The 10,588-nt window shown below is 40.3% G+C and overlaps 1 protein-coding gene across 2 annotated transcripts in view; it reads right to left on the reverse strand.

Annotated features, from left to right (window-relative positions):
• The window catches only part of ttll11 (tubulin tyrosine ligase-like family, member 11), a 40,918-nt gene extending 30,456 nt beyond the window's left edge, over positions 1-10,462 (reverse strand). Inside the window, exons 1-3 of one of the 2 annotated variants that reach the window (XM_050053633.1) lie at positions 10,230-10,462; positions 1,434-1,533; positions 796-929 (exon numbers count right to left, since the gene is read on the reverse strand). In XM_050053633.1, the coding sequence (XP_049909590.1) occupies positions 796-929; positions 1,434-1,533; positions 10,230-10,457 (462 nt within the window). In that variant the 5' untranslated portion in view covers positions 10,458-10,462. Of the gene's footprint in view, positions 1-795; positions 930-1,433; positions 1,534-9,187 lie in introns of both variants that reach the window. The other variant, XM_050053632.1, reaches the window with a different exon arrangement.
• Between the last annotated feature and the right edge of the window lie 126 nt (positions 10,463-10,588).

Consider the following 10,588-nt stretch of genomic DNA (forward strand, 5'->3'; position numbering starts at 1 on the left):
GACTTTTTCTCTGCAGTGTGAAAACGGCAGCCACTTAAACCACTGACTGTGCACTCCGCCGCCAAGTGGGCAGGGGTGGTAATTGCAACCGGTCAAATGACCGACGGCCTTCAGATTTTCCGGTCATTGTTGTAAAAAAACCGGTCAATGACCGAGAATATCCGGTTAACGCGACCCCTGCTCTCAGCAGAAAACCCCGGTTTCCCCAGTTTGCCGAATCTGCAATGTAAATAGCAATGTGCTTTTTAAAGGGAATGGGAGATGACACTCTGATTGGCTGAATTCAAAAACACACCTATGATTAATTAAGGGAGTCTTACTTGCAAAAGTGCAGTTGGAGATGCCCTAAACACACATGCGCCATAGGGGCAGCTGTGATTCAAGAGATGGAGCGAGTCCTCCATTAATCAGAAAATCCTTGGTTCAATCCCCACTTCTCCTGTCCGCATGTTGAATTATCCTCGGGCAAGATACTGAAACCCAAATTGCTCCCAATAGCTGTGCCATGGTTGTGTGCGTTCGTGTGAATAGTTACTGAGTAGCAGGTGGCACCATGTACGGTAGCCTCAGCACAGCAGTGTGTGAATGGGTGACTGTCATTCTGTGGTGTATAAGTGCTTTCAGTGGTTAGAAGACTAGAAAGGTGTATACAAGTGCAAGCCCATCCATTTACCATAGTATCCAATGTTTTCACTGCAGTAAAATACTAAAGTGCAGCGACTTATTTCAGTTAATATAAAGAAAATCTCCACATATCATGTCCAGTATCATCTTGCTTTTGTTATTTAACTATACCTGTGTAGAAAACTGCTGGCACTCCTCAGGCAGGATCCAGGAACGGGGATAGAAGTCATACTCTTCTGGAAACAACTCCTGCATAGTCCGCACTGCCCGACTCAGGTTGATCTTCCTCAGCATTTCAATCATTCCTGCAATGCACAAAGCAATGTTTAAGAGATACAATATATGCATGAGACTGTCATCTAACATATCAATAAAAATGCACTTGGGAGTTTGTCTTTAAAGGAAATTATATTGCCCTAAGAAGACAAAAACAATCGATAGAAGGACTAAAAGGAAGGCAAACAGACATGACCTTGTTAGGAGATACAACTCAATATGACTAAAGTGTCATATGGTGCAAGATAAATGCAAGCCAGTGACGTAGATTTGGATGCAAATTTCTTACTAATACAATAATCTCTAAAGTTTCTAAAGTAATGATTATTGCCATGGCATGAAAAGGTTAGCACCGGAGCCATGAGGATCAGTAAGGCTTTAAACTAAATCCCTCCTGCTGTGATTACAGAATACACATGAAGTGCTGCGAGCTGAAATAAAGCCATCTCTCCACCCACAGTTCAACAAGCACTGGTGTAGGGTGCTTTACGAAAACAGCAGGTTAAAGAAGAGTGATAGAGGCGGTGAAATACCTGGGAACTTGTTCACCTGCCCTGAGATGATATTTTCATTATCATGGAAGGAGACGCCATGCCAGTAGATATCACACGCTGCTCGTCTTCCCAGAGGAAACTGAGGAAACACAAGAGAACATTAAAAGGGTGAAATAAAAGATTATTTTTAAAAGTAAAGAGTGATATGAATATTAATAAATATCACGCTTTTTTCCATCTGTAAGTAAGAGAAGGCTTAATCTGTTAATATGACTAAGGACATTGGCAGGATGTTTGTCCCTCTGGTGATCCAAGAGTACAGGGATAATCTTGCCTAAAGATGGTAGGTAGTGCGTGTTCTGTTGTGATGAGCAGGGAAAAAGATACTATAAAAGGATTTAGAGAGCTGGGCAATCCTACTGGCACAAGGTGCAGCTTTTGTCCTCTACACCTCTCCTCCTGCCCACACTCACACACTCCAAACCACATATTCAGCACCGAAAGCGTTGCTACAATGAAGTCAAAAGGACAGGATATTACAGTCACAGTGTGATATAGGGATATATCCAAATCTCATGTCTGCACATTCATCCTTTGAATTTCCATTTAATTTTCCATCTCATATCAAAGCAGACAGAGGTATCTCATCTTAAATGGGGCTTTTAAACAAAAATGATAGAGGTCAAGAAGTGTTTGGACCCCTGACTAGTGCATGAGCACTTAATACAGCATCCAATCTCACATTTCTCCCACATACTGCAGAAAATCCATAACATAATATCCTGACAGTGTTTATCCCTAAACCTGTACACTCTAATCAAGAGGAGAGTTCCATACAGGCAGTGTTAGGGAGTCACCAAGCTACATGTAATAAAGTTACGCAAATAAATTACAAACAACGCTGGACCCTAAAGCCACTGGGACAAATTAGAGTACAACACCATCAAGTGCAGGATAGCTAACAAGGAGCTGTCTCTATGTCCAGACAGGCTCCACTCATTTGGCAGTATGCACCCAAATTTTAAGCTTTGTTTTTGACTAGTTCTCTTGTTTGAATTTGCATCGTGTCTCATCTGCCAATCAAATCAGGGCATATTGCTCTAGCCAACAGAGCCTCCAATGCCTGGCTGCAACCAGCCGGCCATGCAAAGGAGGTGGACATGTCATCAGAAAAGAACGCCTTCCAGAGCTGGAAATTCAACGATATTTCCTTCTAAAATAAAAAAAAGGCTCTAACATTACAGCGTAATTAAGCTTGTTTACCAACAGTAAAAATGCTGTCAGCATCCAAATGCTCAATGTCAAATCTGGGGAAACATCTACAGGTAATGTAGTCTAATAATAATGTAATCTAAGTTAATGTCACCGCAATAAGTCACATAAAAAGTAATCAAATAGGGATGCACCATAGTGGATTGGATTTTTTTGTCGTTAAGTAGCAACTCATTTGACTGATAACTACCAGTTATTAACCACCAAATTTTAGTAATCCAGTCTCTTCTGTAGTGGAATTAGCATCTCGTTATGCATGCATACTCTTATCATGATGGCCCACCAGCAGATGGAGACATGATATACAATACTTTTCAATGTATGTAATATTGATTCATTGTGCAAAATAAAAACAGCATGTTGGCTGATTCTGATAGTTCATTTTAAAGCCAATATTGTCTGATACTGATGACGTGCCAATATTAGCATGCATCCCTATAATCAAATGTAATAGGTTACATTAATTTGATGAAGTAATTAAAATACTTACATAACCTCTTGCATTTTTAATAGGGTAACTAGTATTCTGCAACCAATTACATTTCAGAAGTTACCTTCCCAACACTGCAAGCAGGTTCATAACCTGGCATAACTGCTCAGTGCATCCTCTCATCTGTCTTCAGTCTGTATAACCTGCTCAAACAGATCTAAATAATTTATTTCAAAAATACACTCCCTGATTTCCACCCAGCTCATTAATATATTAAAACTTGAGACAGCTTACATCTGAATTTCAAAATATCAATGTTAAGCTACAGTAGGAAGAATTCTGTCATGGAATCTATCTATAACTATTACATCAGGACTCTATATCAAGTTGTACTGGAGGGTCAGCAGCATATCGTCACCACTTCTAAATTCTACTCTCATGAGACCCACCCCACTGCCCGGCTACAAGATAGATGTCTGACAGAGCTGCATCTCATTAATGAGTTAGCATGGGAGCGTGTGAACCAGGGAAACCCTGCTCCACAGCCAAGACCTGCTATAAATACTGCCACACAGATGCCAGCGTATAACTGTCTAATCGCATCAGGGAAGGAGGTCAAATTAATTTGAGTAGTTTCTAAGGATAAGGCCCCAAAATAGCCATCTTGTTTATGTACGAAGAGATCGACCTAAGAACACTTCTCAACCCAATGCTGTGGACTGAACACTTCACCCCCTAAATGACCAATTGTATATCAATTACTCACCCAGCATTACATTACAACAAGCCTACAGTGAACGTAGAATCCAAAAATGGAGACAATTTTGATGAATTGAGTAAAAGGGGGCCGTGTTTAACAACAGCAAAACTATATCAAAACATCTGTTTACGAACTCTCACACAACTCGTGTATAATCCAAGTTGAATTTATCCAGTCATATGTTCAGTACTCATCAAATAGGAAGCCATTTACAGAGGGGAACTGGAATAAACATCAAATGTATCTATGCTCTCTGCAAAGCCAGACTCCATTGACAAAAACAGTTATTTTTACCTCACCAAACACAGGAGCTGCTGGTATACCACTGCCTCAATCTGTGGTTAGTTTGTGTTATTGTGTGACTTTGGTGAATCCCAACGAAGCCTTTAAAACACCATAGTAACACAATAACACAAAACAAACTAACTGATCAAGGCAGCAGAAGACCAACAGCTCCTGTGTTCAGCAATGTAAAATAACTTTTTTTAATAACAGAGTATGGCTTTGAACAGAGCATAGATAAGTTTCCGTTTCAGTTCAGTTCCCCTTCAGAAAGGTCTGTCTGTTTGGGAAGTAATGAGCATATGATTGGATAAATGATAGTTGGATTACACTGCATGAATTGTGTGAGAGTTTGTAAACAGATGTTTTGAAACAGCTCTACTGTTGTTTAACGCCCACCCCATGACTTCCATTCGTCAAGAGTTTTCTGTTTTTTGGATTCTTCATTCAGTGTGGAGGCATGCGAGGAAAACAAAGTTTCCTTCACAAATTCAACGTAAGCAGGGTGAGTGATTGATATACAAGCGGTCATTTGGGGATGCAGTATTTCTTTAATCATGTGAGGGAAAAGTTTGTTTTTTGAGCCACTTTGTGAATCGTTCACTGAAGCCCAGCCAAAGGACAATGTATTCCATCTTAGCTAACGTAGCAAAAATCTACCCATATAGAGGATATTTCAAGTTGCAGCACATCTGTCATGCATTTATAATTTCAGCTATACCTCTAAAGATGCCCCAAGGTTGCCTCCAGGTGGCATGCCTTTTAAATTGCCAGCTTAGTCTGTGGAATCCTAATCAAAATACCAAGCGCATGATTAAATGCAAGGTTATTAGTCTTATTTTCTGAAGTTGTCACTCAGACCCTCTGCCTTGTCTTTCTCTCTCTGCCTCAAAGAGGACTAAAAGTCTATTGGATTAGAGGCGCTTAAGGCTAATCATTTCCCACTGTGTGAGAGAATGCCATATGTTCAAAGTCAGTTGACGGCTGTCCCTATGGCCAGAAAAAACTGCAGATGTAGAGACGTAGTGATCTGGATGTAAATGAACCTTTAAGTCAAATGTCAGTCACTTAAATGTCCTCAGAAACTTTCCAAAATTGTATCCAGTATCCTATGTCGTAAACCTACTAAGTGGTACATGTGGTATAACTCGTTAAATTGATTTTCACCACTCAATTTTCATTTCATAATTGACAAACAAACAGAGCAAGGCTACTGAAGTTTCAACCCCTTCAGAGATGTTGACAAGTACTTTTAAATGGCACAGGATCTATAGCGCCCTTGACTTTGTTGGGGGTGGACCATAAGGACAAAGCATGGTAATGTATAGGCCTTCTGTCTACCGTTTCCGATACCAGACCTAGAAGGGTTTAAGTGTCACTGTGTGGTCATTGGTGATAAGTAGTCTTTACCTCACCGCTTTCAGGGCATTGCCCTTCTTTACTTCTCATGCATAATGGAGACCATGTTAATAATGGCTGATAGCAGGTATTAATTGCATCACATTCAAACCTTACCAGATGGTGTTTGTGGCTCGGAGAAAGAAGAACTGGATCAATTAGCATGCTCATAAATGTTTTAAAGGTGTTGCTTTATATTTAGAACAACTTTCATCCACATCCATCCTCCGTAACTTTATACACTAAAGGCATGCAAACTGGCAGCATCAAGTTAAGGCTAGGTTAATGGTGATTGTGTCAGCTAATTAATAAAGTGCCAAGTTTTCAATCAATCACTTCTTCAAACATTGATAGGGATACTGGAAATAAATAATCTATCCAAAAGGATAACAAGTCATCATACTCTAAATTGGAGCTGCAACTACCAATATTAATCTGCAGATTATTTTCTTAATTGATGACTCCATTTACACCTTACTTTATAATACCAACTCAGAAAACTCTAAATAATAATACAAATATGTGCAAGTTTTGCACATATTGTGCAAGTCATGTTCACATTAACATGAATAGTAATTGCAGAGCCTCAAGGGCCTCAGTGTACTCATGATCATCTTGACTTTTAGCCTGAAACACAATCAGCCAGAAACAAACTTTCCTGGTTCCAGAGCCCTCACAGAAATTACGAAGTAATATCTAGAAACAAAGATGGATATGACAAAATTAAAGGGCATTTGGCTGCTTAAAACACACATTAGTACTTACAAGAGAGTGACCAAATCATAAAAAGATTCATTAACATATTACCTATGTTTAGTTAAACAGAAACAGTCACGTGTTTCTGGGAATCCACTCCCTGACCTTATCACTATCAAATCTCTGCATTTTCTGACAGATCAGTTTAGCCACTTTCACTACTGTATGTACCACAGACTGTATAATAAAGATGAAAAACATGACAACTCCCCAAAAGTGAAGCCAAAACATCTCGATCACCCCTCTCGTGGCTGGCTTCAGTATAGGTAAGAAAACCCACCCCCTACATGTTAGCCGAGGGACATGTGCTAAACAGTCAAAGCACACATCAGATAAATTTTTCCCAAAGGTGGTTTCTGTCATTTTTGGTAGGTCTAACACTGATGTACATTCAAGTCTTCATTTTCCAATTAGTTTGGTTATAATTTGTTATAAAATGTGACAACGTCATGATTGACAGCTGTATGTGCAATTCGGTGTACTTGCAATCAATGGTGCCATTTGCAACTAGGCAGATGACGGGAACTTGATTCTGTGGAGATCACTACTGCAAGGACTCTGGCTCCAAATGATGACACCAGCGCAAGATGGCAGTGGCTGTAACTGGGATATCTTAGCTTCATTTTTGTTCAGTGTGAGGAAGCAGAGATGCGTTGTAGTGTTGTCAAATCTAGCGATTTATTGATACATCTCAATTCTTAATATCTGAAATGGTTTCACAGGATTGATACTAGCTATACTGCCTTGCTCTCGCTTATTGTTAATGTTTACTACAGTCATTCTACTGTTTTCTGCTCGTTGTCATATTATAGTTTTGTTACATTCATCATTTAATTAAAACTTTGAATTATTTATTTATTGTATGTACTATGGACTGCCTCTATGTCCGGAATAAAGTGCTGAATTAAATTGAATATACGCCCTTGAAGTGAATTTTCCTGGTGGATATGGATATTTTTCAAGGTATTGCATCAAAGTTAAAAATTCAGGTATCATGACATCACTAACGTGTTGTCCATGTTCATATACAGTCATTGGTATACGCATATAAATCGATTCCTAGATGCATCGCAATTCTCTCTTGAGAGATCATGTCAATGCAGAGAAGTCAATAAATGGAAATCTAAACCCATTTCTCAACATTATGATCACCTGTAACAATTTTGTAAGACCAGACTTAAAGTTTCTTACGACTGAACTTATTGGATGGTGAAATGTGACAGAGGCAAAACATGTGTCACTGCATCATGTTTGGGTTCCTTGTCTAACCAACTAGATGGTGAACTTAACAGACGTACACACATTTTTCATGTTTACGTTCTAACTTAATATCACAGAGTGGTGCAGGAAGGAGTCCTAAAACTCAGAAATGAGTTAGCATTTTAGCACTCCTGGTTCCCTTGTTTCAAAGTCATTAGGTTTTGGGTAAGATGCCTGACATAACGTCTGTGGTTGACACAAGCTTCAGAGACTTTCACGTTTTGTTCTATGACACAAAATAAACCAGTAAATACACCTCTTGTAAAATTCTGAGGATAGCTGCTAACAAGTGGCTAAATGAGACTACAGAGCATCATCAAGCCGAACCCCGCCGAACACAGCTTTACAGCCTCGTCGTGGAGGCAACATTTAAGTCGTGCAAATGTGGTGTAGTTCATATATAGCCTAATGTTAGCTATTTACTTCTGGCGAATGTGCATGAAAAAAATCCCAACAGTGGTGTTCATTTGTGAAGATAATCTTGCTTAAAAACATGTAGGCTAAGTATCGTGAACATTTGTTTGCCACAGAGGTTTTTTCTGCAATAACCTAAAATCCAATGGAAAAATCCCATTGGCTTTTTGTTGAGGGAACCAGGGCAATGCTAACTTCCATGTTGGTTTACAAATAAATGTAATCCCTGCACCACTCTATTGCAATAACAGAAGATATTGGAAGTAAATTCATCTGTTAATTTTAATTATGGATCATTACAAATAGGCTAGGTTTAAAAAGTAGCAGATAGTCACACAGTGAGAAAAAATAAATCATGTATAGAAATCAAATATTTGCATTTTAGTCCTCTGAATCGGAATCCGCCCGTGATGTCCATGCCTAAAATTTAGCAAAAAACAAATCAATAATCTAAGTTCTTGCAAACATACCACTCCTACACACACTCAATTTTCACTTCCAACATCTGAAAAGCTTTGTGATTCACATTTAGTCAAAGATACTGCTTCTCATAAAATTTCAGATGTTGGCAAACTATTACATAATCTAATCTGAAGCCCCATTCACATAAAATAGGTTTTTCCAGTGGGAGGCTGGCTGATGTAATCATTACTAGATTGATTTTAACCCCGCTTAATAGTCCATTACAGTAGGCCTAATGTTTATGGGCTGCAGCAGTTAAGAATCTACTGTCTTTTAGCGACTGTCTTAATGCCCAGAAAAGTCATCTCAGGTTATAGAAGTGCAATGCAGGTTTATATTCTTAAAAAATCGTTAGGAAATGTACAGTGCTGTCCTTTTTTTCTAGTTCTTCCAACACACAGAGACACTCCAGGCTGCCTTTGCTCATGTGTGACCTCTCCAACCCAAAGCCAGCTCATCACACCCCCAGGCCTGTGTCTGCAAACACATGGTTCTCAATAGCACATATTGTAGTTGGAGAACAGTAAGACAGAGGTTTCCATCCATGCACATTTGTGACCAACAGCTAAGATGGTTGTCATTTAAATGAAACACTGACACAGCTGATATCAGGGATCCTCTTTGGGTCAAGCCGTGCACCACTTTGTGAAACCAGCACCCTAGTGTTTCATGGGAATAAAACCCACACAGCACGAGTGAGTAACATTTCTACGAGGCAAACAGCAAAAAAAGCAGAAGGAAAACTCTCATGTAGCACACCTCTTTCCACTTCAGCTGCTTGATGCTTATCTTCAGTGCCTCCAACGAGGTTTTGGCTTTCGAGGTATCCACCGTCACTGGTCTTCTCTTCCTTGCAACTTTGAATCCATCCTCACGGCGTGTTTCTTGAATGTTTTTGGATGGATGGATGGTTACATAGTTCCCATTAGTCTCTGACTTGCCCTGCAATATCTTTCCAGTTCCTTTAATGTGAAGTATCCGCTCATGTCCTAGTCTATTTAAATTTTTCCCAATTTGAGCAGACACTACTGACACATCTGTGGTGTGCTTGCCACAAGAGTTCTTGTCATCTTTTCCCAGCTTACTTCGACTCTTGCCCCTATGTTTACAAGTGATGGAGGTGTTCGAAGCATCCCTGGCTGCTATGGTGATGCTGGGAGGGTCTGGTGAGACAGAAGCAGGGGGAGAACACACTGGCACCTGCTCCTCAGTGTCCACACCCTCCTTTTTGGCATCCTCGCCTAATGATTTCATTTGCTCGAGCTGAATCTTGACTTCAGCATAATGATCACTCATTATGCGAAATGCTATGAGTGACGCTGCTGGGCAGGGCACACTTGTACCACAGAGTGCAATAATCCGACGCCGGTGGCAAGCTAACGTTATTCTGATATAATGTAGTACGCATTGCTAGCTTAAATGGCTAATTAAATAGTAAAAGCCATTTGCTTCTGTCCGGTCGTTTCCCAAACAGAGTGAGTGAGCAGACAGTGGAGATATGCTCACAGCCTTTAACGTTATCCAGCTAGATACCGGCTGACAGCGCAGGCTAAACAAGTAACGCTAGCTAACGCCTTTTTGCCAGATGGCCACAGTCATTCAACTTCAAAAGGCTAGCGGCGTCCACAAGCTGCCGCTGACATAACCGAGCTGCTAGTGGCAGCACTTGTAGCCAGCATTGGAGCTAGCTCCTTGAAGATAGCTAACCCTGACGCTAGCCTGTCAAACTTCATTTAGCTAACATATGGGTCCTTGCCGTTGGCGAAACTACGCTTTCACGCTAACTTATGGCAGACTTTACCTTACGGGTACCGTTATCTACTTTTCTAACGGTGGCCGGTGTTGTGGTGATGCCGACGGTCCTCTGTGCTCTGTGTGTTGTTACACAGCAGTGTCTCGGCAGCAGCAGAAGGCAGAGCAGCCCGTTGTCCAGCCTCCATCTGGTTTGAACCCAGCTGATGCTGCCTTTTGAGCTCCTCGTAACCTCCGACTTTGGAAAGGCGTGTTGGCTCCTGGACTTATCGCACATTAACTATAAATAGAAACTATGCTCTGGTTGTGTTTCAAATGTGTGTTATACGTGTACGTTTAAATGTGTTTGATTTTTGTACGCCATTGTGGATTCAAATGGCATGCCTTTATTGCAGGAAGAAAAAAATC

This window comes from Epinephelus moara, chromosome 9 (assembly GCF_006386435.1).
Source record: "Epinephelus moara isolate mb chromosome 9, YSFRI_EMoa_1.0, whole genome shotgun sequence".
Taxonomy (NCBI): domain Eukaryota; kingdom Metazoa; phylum Chordata; class Actinopteri; order Perciformes; family Serranidae; genus Epinephelus; species Epinephelus moara.